Raw genomic sequence first — 15,917 nt, forward strand, 5'->3', positions numbered from 1 at the left:
CAAGATATTTCGCTCACAAGGTTCAGACATATATATGGTGGCGGCCATCTTGGATTTTGACGTCGTGACCCAATTTTCAATAGCGTTCTTCCTTATGCCTAGATACAACCACACACCAGATTAGAAGTTGGTGCTTCGCTTATTTTTCAAGATATTCCGCTGACAAGGTTCAGACATACATGGCGGTGGCCATCTTGGATTTTGACGTGGCGACCCAATTTTCAAGAGCATTCTTTCTTATGCGTAGATATACCCACACAACAGATTAGAAGTTGGTACTTCGCTTATTTTTCAAGATATTCCGCTGACAAGGTTCAGACATACATGGCGGCGGCCATCTTGGATTTTGACGTGGGTTGCACCCACACACCAAATTAGAATTCGGTCCTTCCCTTACGCACGCACGCACACACGGACGGAGGGGAAAACCATAGTCCCCCTTTCGCTCCGCGGTGCGACGGGGGACAATAAAAGGTATGTGTACATTACATTAAGTCTGTAAATGAAGTTCGTTTATACAAGATGTTAATTGGCAAAATAATTGTGAAAGCCTCATGGATATGGCACGGGCGTGATGGGCAAAATGGCCTTCTACTGTCTCGCAGTTTCTCTGCATTTCATTCCCCATCCGAATAAAGCAACCATGTATAAAGGAAAAGTCACAAAGAGTTTCCAAACTTTAATGAAAGCAGAAAGAGGAGCTTGGAAACAAGTTTGCACAATATTTGATTCACAAGCTCCGATAATATATATCATCATATATTGGAAGGATTTAAATATACATCCATGTATTTTGCACACTCTGACATTTCAAACTTAATATAAAAGGGCGGCATGTTACAGTTGTTCGTAAAATGACAACGGAGTGCCATATGCTTCTGCTCACAACAGGGCATTTGTCTCACCTGCTGGCTTTGCGAAAATAGCTCCATCAGCTCTGCACAGAATGCAGCTTGCCTTCAATAGCACGGGCTCACACTCGGGCATTCTGGGTGCTTCGATACAGTGTTTTTGTTTGTTCCAACTACGTATTCTGTGTTACATCTGCGATGTATACTGTAGTTTATGAAGGTGTTGGAGTTAGGGTTAGGGTTGTTCGTGTTAGGGTTGTTCGGGTGAGAGTTAGGGTTGTTATAGTTAGAGTTGTTGGGGTTAGGCTTAGGGTTGTTAGTGTTAGGGTTGTTCGGGTGAGGGTTAGGGTTGTTAGCGTTAGGTTTAGGGTTGTTGTTAGTGTTAGGGATGTTGCGGTTAAGGTTAGGGTTGTTATGGTTAGAGTTGTTAGGGTTAGCCTTAGGTTTGTTATGGTTAATGTTTGGGTTAGGGTTGGTAGCTTTAGGATTGTTAGGGTTACGGCTAGGGATAGAGTTGTTAGGGTTAGTGGTGTTAGGGTTAGGGTTGTTAGCGTTAGGTTTGTTAGGGCTAGGGTTGTTAGGGCTAGGGTTAGGGTTGTTAGGGCTAGGGATAGAGTTGTTAGGGTTAGGGGTGTTAGCGTTAGGGTTGTTAGCGTTAGGTTTGTTAGCGCTTGGGTTAGGGTTGTTAGGGCTAGGGATAGAGTTGTTAGGGTTAGGGGTGTTAGCGTTAGAGTTGTTAGCGTTAGGTTTGTTAGCGCTTGGGTTAGGGTTGTTAGGGCTAGGGTTAGGGTTGTTAGGGCTAGGGATAGAGTTGTTAGGGTTAGGGGTGTTAGCGTTAGGTTTGTTAGTGCTAGGGTTGTTAGTGTTAGAGTTAGTGCTAGGGTTAAGGGTGTTAGGGTTAGGGGTATGGTTGTTAGCTTTATGGCTAGGTTTGTTAGTGCTTGGGTTGTTAGGGTTGTTAACGTTAGGGTAAAGGTTGTTATGGTTGGGGTTAGCTCGACATTTTTTGAATATTGCAAATATATCATTTTAAATAACAATTCGTAAAACAACGAAAATAAAATGGTTATACAAATGTCTTTTTGGAAACACTAAAGTGTATGTCATATTCAAAGTCACTTAACCAACAGGAAACAAACTCAGCATCAACAGTGAAGAGAAATTGCAACCTGAACAATAATACCAGATCAGACAACTTTGCAGCCAAATGAAGATTCTGCATTGCAGAAAAGTGAGTACAGTGATAATAAAAATACAAGCCCGACTCGGACGTCCAGGTCAACTGAATAACAGTTCACCAAAAGTCGCAACCAACGGTCTAGCACAATGGATGAGCCACGACTATATTGAACTTTCACACAGCACCTTCACATTTTGAAAAGCCACCTTTGTTTGCACAAGTTTGAACCAAATAGTATTTTCCATGCTTCTTGTGTATTACATGAGTGATTTGTGACTCCCAACGACAAAAGCAGCCATTTTATTTGTCAAGGCCTGGACAGAATCAATACTCTGGCTGAGGTCAGGTATCGACAAGTGCTGACGACATATAAACAGGACAAGCCAGAATCAAGTTCCTACCCAATGTCTCCGGCTCTACAAATTATGTCTGCACTTTACTGGAAGAAATCGTCCTCTGATCTACGAATGCCAATCAGGTAGTACACCAGCACAAAACTGTCAGCGTTTCGGTTTGATCGTCGTTACACCTTGAAAACAGCACGGTGAACCCTCGCGGACTCGAGTCTAACCCGCAGCCAACGATTCTGAAATCCGGCAGAGCGAGATGTTTTAAAGTGTCGACTGAAAATGTCCAGGGCATTGTTGCGTCGGGCCAGACCTGCACTGGGCACGTTGCAAAAAAAATGACCTGGGCATCTCTCTGCTGGCCTTGCAATAGAATAGGCCAAGACAGATATATTATAATATCGACATACGCCTTACTTATTTCATATAGATGGCAAATACACAATGCCGCTTCATGCTTACTTCACATATAGCTTGTCCATTTATATTGCAATAAAACCCTAAAACAATAAAATCATGTCATAAAAATGCACTCACCCATATGTATTCAAATGTATAACTTCGTAAGAGCAAAAAGTTACACGCATTTACACAGATCAGATTGACATCACATTCAAATATCCACATCATCAAATAAACCCACCGAATTTTTGGTTTATTTATCTATTTTACAAAATTGGAAGATCGATAATTGTTTTAACAGCCACAGTAAAGGCGACAACACGGTATTTGTAAATACAATATGTGAGGAGAGAAGAGAAGAGAAGAGAATAGATGGATAAGTGTGAGAGCAAGAGAGAGAGAGAGAGAGAGAGAGAGAGAGAGAGAGAGAGAGAGAGCAAGAGAAAAGCTAGAGAAGTAAGAGAGCGAGAGCGAGAGAGAGAGAGAGAGAGAGAGAGAGAGAGAAAGAGAGAGGGAGAGGGAGAGAGAGAGGGAGAGAGAGAGAGAGAAACGATAGAGAAGTGTGAGAGCAAGAGAGAGAGAGAGAGAGAGAGAGAGAGAGAGAGAGAGAGAGAGAGAGAGAAGAGAGAGAGAAAGAGAGAGAGAGAGAGAGAGAGAGGGAGAGAGAGAGAGCGAGAGAGAAACGATAGAGAAGTGTGAGAGCAAGAGAGCAAGAGAGAGAGAGAGAGAGCGATAGAGAGAGCGATAGAGACAGCGAGAGCGAGAGAGAAACTATAGAGAAGTGAGAGAGCGAGATAGAGATCGAGATAGAGAGCGAGATAGAGAGAGCGAGAGCGAGAGAGAAAATATAGAGAAGTGAGAGAGCGAGATAGAGAGAGCGAGATAGAGAGAGCGAGATAGAGAGAGCGAGCACGAGAGAGAAAATATAGAGGAGCGAGAGAGAGAGAGCAGTGGTTGAAGAACCAACTGGAATTCGTATAGACACTCATGCTGTTGCTTCAAAGAGCCAAAGGTGCAAATGAAACTGTGGTGCAGAGAAGAAAACATTGTGTTTCGCGTTTAATGAGGCAAAACCAATTGCTGAGCCATCAAGGCGCTGGGCAACGGCAGCGATTGCCAATGAAGGCTGTGCACGGTGTGGCAAGGTGGCAGTGAGTGGGAACGGGCGTGTAGGCAGCCCGGGCAGCCTAGAGCACAGCCATCCCTGCCACTTCCGATGTGAGCCTGAGAGAATTCCCGAGATTCCGAGAGAGGGTGGGGAAGGGAAAAGTAGGGTAGAGAAGGAAAGGAATAAGGGGATGTGTGAACATTTCCGTACAGAGATTTAGGCACGCAAGTGCAGAAGCATTGATAGTTCGTGCATGACGAAGTGCAGGTACACTTTAGTCACCGGTTTGCAAGTATAGAGATTTCTTTACCTGGAAACCTCTTGAGATCACTTGATTAGCCTGAATATTGATGATCTAAGAATCCCAAGACCCTAAAACTGAGTTATTGCAGGACGACTCTTATGCAACATTTAAGAATATATAATCCAATGTATGTACGTGTGTGCACTTATATTTCGTTTACGAGAAGTGTTGATACCTAAATCAATGTACACTTTCATAAACCAATGTACAAATCAAATCAAAAGTAATCAAGATACAACAAATTCCAATTGTAAACGGAGTATTTCCGCATTTTCAAAACATTTAAAAACTATTCAGCTCGATGTTCTTGGATATTTAGAAACGAATACTACACCCATTTATGTATATTATTTATGCACAAAAACTGTATATACGAGGTATGTGTGAATATGGTATTACAGGTACCTCAAATCAGCTGACTTTTGTGATGTGACAACTCCATTTAGCAACCGTACAACGTATTGTGAATGTACAAAACCCAGACCTAAAGTCATGAAACGTTTTTCCAACAACTCCCTGACAAGTTCGGTTATTTTGAAGCATAATTATTATATTCTTAATTCATGGGTTTCAAGTGTACTTGGTGTTAAAGGGATATTACAGATTCGGGAAGGAATAAAGTGTATTTAGGAGATCTATTTTCCTTCAATTTGGCCTAAAAATGGAAAAAGAAAGCAATTGGTTCACTTCTGTCTGTCTGTCCTTCTGTCTACAAATGCCAGTTTATTATTAAGGAACAACCTAATTTTAATGGAATGTTATATTTTGAACATGAAATGGAAAACGAGCCTGAAAATCATTCCAAACAGGAAACTTATTGTTTTTAAGGAAGTTATAAATGACACAAACAACAGGAACGAATAACTAATGTAACGTGTTAAATAAGGTGGTGTAAAAGACACCATATCAACGGCGGCAAACTTTTCTGATATTTTTTTCTATGACCTTTAAAGTCTATTTTACATATATTGAATTATATACTTGAACATTGTAGAATACAAATCCCCCTTTTGCCACTTTCAAAACCCTTCGGTTTAACAGTACTTGGACATGTCAAATAAAACGGTGTTTAAGAAACTACATCAACTGCGCTAAACTTACGGATTTGTTTTTTATACCTTTCAAAATCATTATTGTATTTCAATTGAATTATATATCTATACGAAAACACTGTGTGGGGTAAGGTGTTCTATGAACTCTCTAGTTTGTACATTTTTACAAAGAGCGGAAGAAGCAGAATGACGTAGAATATACGTAAAGAAACACTGCTATTGCTACCACAACTGCGCTCACGGCATGCACTGACACAGACAGCAAAACAAGAGAAAATAGCCAAGGGATATGATGAGAGGCAGAATACATGCACCTTGAGAAAAAAGAAAAGTAGCTTTAATTATTTTAAAAAAAATCAATTCCTAGGTTCTAGTCAGTTGAAAATACAGCAACCAAACTACTTTTCTTCTGAGGCCTTGTTAGATTACATCTTTCCTCCATTTCTCTCTGCTCTGGCAAGATGGTCAATATGCAATGGTTCCTTAGCCAGGTGAGCTTGACTTCCCCCTCTACACTAGTAGAGTATGACAACATCCATCACTGCAGGTGTTTAGTCATCTGATCAGCTACTCCAAGGAAATAGCTGTTTCATTCTGAACTCAAAAATGCTTCATGCCAGCCAAGCCATTTCATTATTGAACAAAGATGCGACATGACTGATGTATAACGACTTTTCTATAAAAGGCACAAATGTGCAATGTATTCATTATTCCTCAAATGTTTGAGATATTTGAATTGACATATGGAATGCTATCATAGAGGTACTACACAATGAGGGGCAGTTTCACAACATATAGTACAGAAGGAGCCACATAGCCAGCTACGCCAGACCCAATATGGTTAGCAAGGTGTCTAGCCCAGACTTGTTCTGACGTCATTGTCTGCCCCACACAGACCTAAACCCTGACTAAAGCAAGTGTCGCTTTCCATTATGTTGATAGAACTTTGCACTACGATTAATGAATACATCACAACACCCAACAAGCGTAGAGGAAAAAATATTATTCCTGACCAAGTATCTGGGTCGGTTTGTTTCATCGGAATCCCTGGTCTCATGATGCTCAGAACCCAGACTCAAACATGTATATATATATATATATATATATATATATATATATATATATATATATGTGTGTGTGTGTGTGTGTGTGTGTGTGTGTTAGTCCAATGCCTACCAATGTCCTTGCAATCCACATTGAAATATGCAGATATCTTTATCCTGCACCTGATTTATGTACAAGATCCATAGTGAGCCTTGGATCACTGACCCATCCCTCCTACCTTGGAATCTCGTGCCCTAACCGTTTCACAAGCAGTATATTTGATCAAATTCGTGAAGATTATTTAAATCTGCTTTACATTTGCTCCAGACGTGCTTGACAGATTCTTCAGATTCGACAAAGTTAAATTATTTTGTGAAATCATGCCACGGAAAGCTCAACACAAAATGTTGTGTAGATGTTATGTTCCATAAAATGGTTGCTCGTATGTTCCAAATTAATTGGTGGTGAAGATACCGTTATGAGTATGCCCAGGTAGAGCCATTGAACTGTATACAAGACTGGAAGGATTATGAGCCGTGCAAATTTGTCGCCAGCAAGCGCAGTCGCCATCTTGGGGTGCCCCCTCATAGCAGATATATTTTGACTCGCATGCTATACTTAGCTCTACTTTGGGTAATTTGAACCTCTATTTTACTGCTCTGACATAAAGTGTACCAATCCTTCCAGAAAAAAAATGTGAATTAAGACATTTCACAAGTTACGACGTTCATTCAGGATTTTCGTGAAATTAATGCGTGAAGATAGATGAAGTTTGGCTTTGTGCTTGGGCTGCCCGCTTAGTCCCATGTACGCCAAATGTTGCCACGATTTGAAGACATTGGAAATAAAACATCTGAATTAACTGAAAACTGTATAAATAAAGTCTTTCCAATGAAAACCCCACTTGCGACTCTTGAATATTGAATGTTAATTTTGAGTTGACTTTTTCTCACTTACACTAACGCAACGTGGGCCGCGGTGAATCATTCACTGGGCCTAGCAACATGGCTGTGCGGTGGAGACACAATTTAATCCTTCCAGTTTTATATACAGTTCAATTGGTATAGCTAACTTATACTTTCCTTAACCCACTTTATGGCCTCTCAAGAAATGAGGACTGCAGCAAATGTCCATCTTCAAGTTTCAGAATGCACAGCCTGACCGCAAACGGACTGCGTAGGCCTACACCATCAAAAACATAAAGCTACTTTCACAAAACACTTAACGGGTCTGTACAATTTTTGATTACATGACATTTGCTCTTCCAAGATCCATTCAGATATATCAACCAACAGAGTATGGTCTTGGTGGAAAGCATATGCATAAATGGCTGTCATCAGTGACAGATGATGTGAGCTCTTGAGGGAGGAAAATAAATGTGGGAAACCTGGATAACATCCAGAAAGTACACAATATGAAAGGAAATTTGAAGAGAAAATAAAATGAACATAGAAGTGTCAGGCTGGTTTTGCGAGGAAGACAATGAGTGAAAATGCAGGTTGGATTTAGAAAGCGAGTGGTGATGGTGAGTAAAGATGATATCATTGATTTAGTATGGAGAGAACTTCTGGCGTTCGCCTTTCTTTCCAGTGCCTGTAGTGGCAATGACAGTAGGCATTTTCCCCGTGAAGGCTGGTAGCCCCGGCAGGTTGTCATGGACCGCGGGCGCAGCATTGAGAGCCACCATGGGAAAAGCTTTGAGGCCTAGCAAGCCTGGCATGGAGGTGGGCAGGGCGAAGGCAGGTAGAGGTGTGGTAGGAGTAAGGTGATGTGTCATCATTGGTGCAGCCAAAGGAGGGGGGGTGGAGGAGGTGGTGGGCGACAGGAGGTTCGGGTCAACAGAGGGCAGCAGGCAGGCGGATTGGCTGGCGAGTTTTGCCATTTCCAGGCTGCGAATGGAAAGAGAGGTTGGGTTGGAGGTGGGGATCGGGAGGGGCAAATGCGGGAAGAGGAGGGAGAGAGAGTAGCGGAGGAGGTAAGAGGAGGCAGGCAAGGATTGTTCAAGGAGGAGAGAGGGAGGAGAAGGGAAGGGGTGAACACACAATGCATGAGGTGAGATATGAAAGGCAAGGGGAATGGAGATGGACACATGCAGCAAATAATCAGCATTCGGGCTAGTGGATAAAGATGTTATAATGAGTGGATAAAACCAGGGAGCACATTATGCGTGGAAATGGAGTTATAGTCGTGAGGAAGCAGTCTTTATTCATTTAGAAATACCTTTTACCCCCATTGCAGATTTCATTTTTGAAGAGGGATAACAGATGTGTGTGTAATAAAAGATAAGACTATTTTTTTTCCATATGTTATGGGTTAGCCATTTTGTTTAATTTCTTGGAAAGCGATAGGTGTTCCGAATTGTGAGTGAACTCGAAAAGGTGTGTGTATGTGTTGAATTTCTCAAATGGCTTACAAGAACAGGTAGGGGAGAGGACATGGGGGAGAAAACAAAAGGAGAGAAAAACTTTGGTGGTGATCTCTTTGCATTGTCACCTCCTCACCTGGCATTAATGAGGTACTGTGCCAGGCTGATGCTGGCTGGCGAGCCCGAGATGGAGATCTGGCGGTCTGCCGCGCCCTCGGTGTGGCTGGCTATCCTGATCTGTGCTCCCGACATCTGCCGGATCTCGTTGATCTTGCTGCCTTGCCGACCGATAATGCAGCCGACCAACTGGTGCCGGGCGAGAGGGGCAGCAAAGGCCATGAGTTGCCCTTCTATCCTCTGAATGCAGGGTGTCGCCCCCCCATCGCCTCTATTGCACTGGATATCATAAACGCTTCTCTCTATTGGAGACATGTGCTTCGTACAACCCCAAACATTGGAGGCGCACTTTTGTAAAGTTATCGCTAACTGATGCATCGTGGTGCAAATCACTCACTTGCGTAACTATGTAAAATGCATTGCTACGTTATAGATATTGGATAAATTAAAAAAAATTCAATAACCTGTTTGATTTCTGAATTTGCACCTTGTAAGAAAACATTACAATCATTCGTCTTTATAAAAAACATTTAGAGCAGACTGCCAGATAAAGGGTATGATTTTTGTACTTTGCAAAAGGATGTGGACATCTGGGTAATATTTTAGTTTGCTTGAGTTTTTATGTGATCTGTGTTCATGAAGTTGTGCTCGTGTTCAACAAATGGTATTTCACCAACTGGAGTGTGACACATGAAAAGGTGTAGCGATGAAACTGATAAATGAAAAGCACAGATGAAGATGAGATGGGAAGATCTGAAGATTGATGATGAGCATGAAGAGACTCATTAGAGTCTTTCCAACATGGGCACGTACGGCCGCCAGGTTATTATGAAATTGCACTTTGACACCACTTTGCTCAGGTACAAACAGCAGATCTCACCGGTTCAGTGTCCGCACCTCCACTCCTCCACTCAGGCACACAAGTAAAAACATTAGAACGCCACAGCCTCTGCAAAGTTTCTACAAGCTACTGCTCACCCTGTTGCCAAAACCTGTTAAAGTCATCTATCTCTCCCTTGATAAACACCAAATTGTTACCCCTTTTAATTTCTTGCTTAATATAAATGAAGCACTTGATGACTGGCACACATACAGCATCCTGAAACGAAAAAAGATAGACAAAATCGGTCTGAATGTCAGCTTATTTATCATACCCAACCTGGATGTTGTGGCATGTGAGCCGTGCGACTTCCATGAATGGTGAAAAGTTAATAAGTAAAACTAGAGCAATGCAACTATGTCGCCAATATGCCTCCGCATAGTCCCACAACGGGTAGATGACCTTGTTCACTGTCCTAAAAAGAAACAAGTTTGATTGAATCCCTTCAGCTGTTTTCAAGTACCACATTTTTACCAGCAAGGACAGGTTTCACATCGATCGGTGAAGCGGTTTCAGAGAAGGGATAAAAAAAAAAAATTGGCTTTCAAGATAATATGTCTGCCACACTACGTGACATATGACCTTAAAATGTACACTCTGCATATGTATGGGTAGGCAATCACGTTTGTGAAGTTTCGTGTTGATCGGAGAAGGTTCGCTTTTCTATCCAAGATGGCTGCCAAACCACGTGACCGATGACAACATCCTTTCCAAACTATATTATACAACAATGGTGTTACATGATATTTGTAAAATTTCGTATCAATAGGGTAAGCGGTTTCAGAGATATAATTAATTAATATTTTCCTTCAATCCAATATGGCTGCCACACCTTGTCACCAATGTTTTTTTCGTGATTATCTTTTAATCGTCATGCCTAGTCAATGACACACATAAAGTTTCGAGTCAATAGATTTGGTGGTTTGGGAGAAGATGTTTTTTTTAGGTTTTAGGTTAAATCCAACATGGCTGCCAAACCATGTGACCCATGATGTCATAAATTTAATACCGTCGGACCCCGCTATTCGCGGTTCCACGTATTCATGGTTGATAAAATGTGACCTGTTTCTCTATTCGCTGAAAAGTGTGCTGCAAATTCACAGTTTTCCTATTCGTGGCCGTGTCCCATGAATTTGCGGTTTTTCGGTGGCGCAAAAAATATTTTTCACAAGCCGCGAGCTTGACACATTTATAAACCCCATCTTTCAACAGCCATGCACAAAGCAGCTGGACATACACAAAAAAACATCTTCTACGAGCCACGAGTATGACCTGCTTCTGTGTTCGCTGCCGTGTGTTTTGCGTTTTCATGGCTTTTGCGGGATATCCTGTCACTGTGAACAGCTTCACGTGATATTCCGCCGTTCACAGGCAAACAATGTTTCGCGGGATATCCCAACATACTTTAAACATTGCTTCGCATGATATCCCACCAGCTGCATAACACGTCATCCCTGCGAGTTACTGCACAGAATGAAAACATTCCACAGTATCTATAAGTGCATTTAGCTGTCTCCCTTTTCCCGATTGAAACAATGGCACGGCATTCATTCGTGGATTTTCATAGACTTTCGTGGATTATTGCCGACATTCGCGGGTTTTGTCTCGCCATTTCCGGGACTTTCATCAACCATCACGGATTATCGTCGACATTTTTGGGATTTGCCTCACCATTTGGGGATTTTGTCTCGCCATTCGCGGATTTTGCCTCGCCATTCGCGGTTTGTTCCTCGCCATTCGCGAATTTTCACGATTCGGGAACCAATCCCCCATTTTTCCATTGAAACAATGCCCCCACCCTCCGCCCCCATTCGTGGTTTCGCAATTCGCGGCATTTCCCAGGAATGTATCTCCCCCCCACCCCCCGAAAATAGTGGGGTCCGACTGTATTTCAATACAAATAGGTCATAGACCATGTGCATGTAATTTCAGATTTTTAGGATAAGGAATTCGATTAAAACATTTTTGGCTGGTATACCACTTCACCTATGATGTCATCATTATCATTATTTTGTTCCCCATTTGGAGTACTTGACAATGTGCCAAGTTTCAAATTTCTCCATTCAGTGGTTTCCGAGAAATAATTTTTTTTTATTTGCGCCTAATCCAAGATGGCTGCAATACTACGTGACCTATGACGTCACAATTATCAAAAAAACATTCTACATAGGTGTCACACCTACCCTGAAGGTTTTGACTCAATTGGACATGCGGTTGCTCAGAAAAACGAGGTTTAGCCCGTACGGACGGACGTGGATGGACAGACGGACAACCCGAAAACAATGCCTCCGGCCACCTTCGGGGGCGGAGGCATAATGAGGGGCTATTTCAGTTACATAATAAGTTAAGTCTGGTGTTGGCTTAACAGTTAAGGTGGCTGGCTGACTTAAGATCTTCGGGTCTTGAGTTTGAGCCCCTGCCATCCCTCCAACATCAGCAAAATGAGTACCGGCTTACTGGAAACAGAGGGAACTGCTTCAGCGGCACAGCTATGCTCCCAGCAATGATGCTGTCAGCAGCGACAGGCTGCATACGGATAACAAAAAAGTGATGTTACGTTTGAATGTAACTTCCTGAATGCCGAGAAGGCATACTGCAATGGAATGATCATCGTGGCCACAACTGTGGTTCCACAAAAGGACAAAACAGTGCACACCACATGACAATGCTCATATTGTTGAGCAAACCTGGTTGTTATAATGCCCCATTTATCCTAAAGAGTTAAGTCTTCGAAGCTGTTCTCTGGAGCAGAGACGAGTGAACATGCTAATTTCCAGGGGATGTTTTTCTAAAGATAGCTTTTTAATGAGTGAGGATCTGGGACATCATAGAAAGAATGATCCAAACGTCAACCATAATTGCCATGTGATCTATGATTGCATGTTGATTGGCTGTTGACCCCTCGGTAGATAATGAACACACTCACCGTACACAATGACCTCCAATTTATATTGTCATAGAAGTCAAAGAATGTTTTTCTGCCCACATCTCATTCGAAATTGTGCCTGACCTATTTTATTTTGTTTAGACATCACACACCTGCAGTCAATTACATCCCACAGAGTATTTTATTGGATCACACCGTCTAATGCACACCAGCCTCCTGATCAAATATCATCTTGATCACCCATTGTAGGTCAGCCTCTGATCATCGATTGTAGATTGGACAAACATGCCAATTATAGATCATAGACTGTCCTATTATCTTGAATTGACATGTTTGATCTATAATTCACGCCATATTCATTTCATGGAGAAAAATGATAATATGATCCTGGTATTGGCCCAAAAGATATGCCATGAGATAATAATTTATGGAAGTGAAAAAAAAATCTGCACGCAACACAAACAAGCGACAATATACAGCTCAGATGATTTGTTGTTTTCTTGGAATACGAATGCCTTCCATGAGATCACTTTGGCAATCTGCCCCATATTCTACACCTGCCATTATTTACACTTTAAAATTGCTTGATGGACAATATCACACTGCCAAAACTAACATTTCGGTGATGACGAAATCCTTTCATTCATTTCAAACAACAAATGTATGTCCTTCATGCAGTTAAGATGTTCAGAAATGACTAAAATTTTGCCGAAATCTGCATCAATTATTATCATTTGAAGTGTAGATATCAGCAATCAATATATGATGACCCAACCATTAAGTAAACAAATAATGCTCACAGAGTTAACTAGAAAGCATCTGAACATGCAAAGCCCGTCCGTGTCTGTTTGTATTCAGACGACATTATTTTTCTGTACGCTCAAAATAACGAAAACAGTTAAAAAAAAGAAAAAGAAAATCAAAATTGATGATTTTATGCAGCCTTGACCTTTGAGCTTTAGATTTAAAAAAAAACATCAGCTTCTCGCTTTTGATTGATGAACCAATTTTGTGACCCAATATGCAAATTCTTAAAATTTCAGATCAATTGGGTAAAAATTGGCGATTTTACACAACTTTGAAATTTTGATCTAAAAAAAACAATCACCTTCTAGCTTTTGATTGGTGAACCAATTCAGTGACACAATATGCAGATTCTTTAAATTTCAGGTCAATCGGATGAAAATTGACGATTTTATGTGATGCTGACCTTTGACCTTTTGACCAAATTATTAATTTGTCTTCCCCATGTTCCCATAATAAAACTTTGTTGAAAATTTGATGACAAAACTCAAATGGTAAATTTAAATTTCAGATCAGTTGGATGAAAATTTATGATTTTAGGTGATGCTGACCTTTAACCTTTTGACTTTTTGACCAAATTATTAATTTATCTTCTCCATCTTATCATAATAAAGCTTTGTTGAAAATTTGATGACAAAACTCAAATGGTAAATTTAAATTTCAGATCAGTTGGATGAAAATTTATGATTTTAGGTGATGCTGACCTTTAACCTTTTGACTTTTTGACCAAATTATTAATTTATCTTCTCCATCTTATCATAATAAAGCTTTGTTGAAAATTTGATGACAAAACTCAAAAAATGTGATGACAAAAGTTGTAGTTTTAAAAAAACATGCAAAATATTGTAATGAATTTGTAACCCCGACTCAGACAACTAATTAATTAAATCATGCTCACCAAGGGTTCAATGTTTCTTGAACAGTGACAAGTGCAATTGAATGTTATGCAGAGGTTTTGATTTCTTAGCTCGTACCAGAGTGGCCTGAAAGTCGCTTACCCCTAAATCCCTCCCCCTCTACTCACCCTCGCTGTGATATGCGGAAACACTGACTGATGAGGGAGTCAGTAGGAAGTTAGATGGTCTGGCGGACACAAGTTGTTACTGTGTCGAAGAGTGGTTGGTTGCTTGTGTTTGGGTGCATGAAAGGACACACACAGGGCAATCAATTGCTCAAGCGTGGACAGCTTTCACAAAATGCTTTGGAAAACCTTCGACGCTAAAGCACACTTTGCTAAAGTGGGAAAACAGGCTTTTGAAACAGGAAGTGTGAAGAAGATGAAAAAGGCAGTGGAAGACCAATATCAAGCTGCTGCGTTGGTGTCAGTTGATCGGTTGCCAAGATCAGTGCCAACAGGAAAGAGAGCCAGTGAACTTGGCATCCCACGGACCATTATCCAAGCTCACGAAAAAAGATCTTCAATTATTGAAACCATGGAGTCCATCATTTGTGAACGAACTGATCGATGCCAACATTGTGATGTCTTGTTTGACACAGTCCCGACTGCCCTGTCTCGAAGAAAAGTGTTATTTTCGGATGAGTGTGCCATCCATCACAGCTCGCAGGGACGAAATGTGGTGTTCTGGTCCAAGGAAAATCCACATTTCAAATTGGAAGTGGAGCTTCATCCTGATCCACACGACGATATGAGCAGGAACAACCTCAATACATTTATTTGGTCCCTATTTTTGATAGGCCGGTATACGGCGTAGCTTAGCACAAATGTTAAGAAACTCTCTGGTACCACGACTTGTTGCTGTGGGTCTGGTAAAAAGTGTCTGGTTTCAACAAGATGGTGCGCCCACACACTTTGTGTTGCTTGTCTGAGACTATCTCAATGAAACGTTCCCTCAACGATGAATTGGACGCAGATCACCAACATCACCAGTTCCTTTACCGTGGCAAACTCTGTGGGGCTTCATCGAGGAGAAAGTGTCGACAAACACTTTCAATATCAAAACAAAGTGTCCAATATCAAACAGGTATCGGATGATTGAAGAATTGCACGCTGCAGTCGTGGCCTCTTTCGCACAGGTGACTCCGCAAATGCTACACGAGATGTCTCAGAGGACTTGGCACCAAACCCAGTGGTGCAACAATGAGAATGATGGACTGCATAGAGATACAATGACTGATTAATTATTGTAACTATTGTGACAATAAAACCTGTATATTAAAAGAGTTTAAGAATGAATGCTTCACTGGGGAGGGATAAAGAGACAAATGCAGCTCCCAAAATCCAGACCAACTGCACACCGCAGCTCTTTTGTTCATTGCTACTCCAATATCAGTGGAACTGTCTTTCTGAGGCTGTTCAATCCACCCATTCCCTCCAGGTGTTCAAAAGCAAATGGTGCAACAACATCTTATGCACATCTACATCCCTACCTGCCATCTTTTCAATCCACATTAACCCAACCCTCTTATTTGCAGGTCACGGTTTCCTTCCCTCTTCTCTTTCCTCTCTTCCTATCGTTAGTTATCTTACTTATTCTGTCTAACTATTGCCCTCACTGCTCAACTGTTCAAGAGGAAATCATTATTCGACTCTTTGTCAAATCTAGTGCTGATATTAA

General features: G+C 41.3%; 1 protein-coding gene across 6 annotated transcripts in view; it reads right to left on the bottom strand.

Moving 5' to 3' along the window:
* Nucleotides 1-664: 664 nt before the first annotated feature.
* The window catches only part of LOC137431750 (poly(rC)-binding protein 3), a 340,441-nt gene continuing 325,188 nt past the window's right edge, over nucleotides 665-15,917 (bottom strand). For 2 of the 6 annotated variants that reach the window (XM_078782428.1, XM_068123431.1), the window contains 2 exons: nucleotides 8,790-8,959; nucleotides 3,831-4,004 (listed from right to left, as the gene is read on the bottom strand). In XM_078782428.1, the coding sequence (XP_078638554.1) occupies nucleotides 3,968-4,004; nucleotides 8,790-8,959 (207 nt within the window). In that variant the 3' untranslated portion in view covers nucleotides 3,831-3,967. Of the gene's footprint in view, nucleotides 4,005-6,407; nucleotides 8,178-8,789; nucleotides 8,960-15,917 lie in introns of those variants that run through there. The other 4 variants (XM_078782431.1, XM_078782427.1, XM_078782430.1 and 1 more) reach the window with 3 other exon arrangements.

Source organism: Myxine glutinosa, chromosome 7 (genome assembly GCF_964187855.1).
Source record: "Myxine glutinosa chromosome 7, kmMyxGlut1.1, whole genome shotgun sequence".
NCBI classification, from domain to species: Eukaryota; Metazoa; Chordata; class Myxini; order Myxiniformes; family Myxinidae; genus Myxine; species Myxine glutinosa.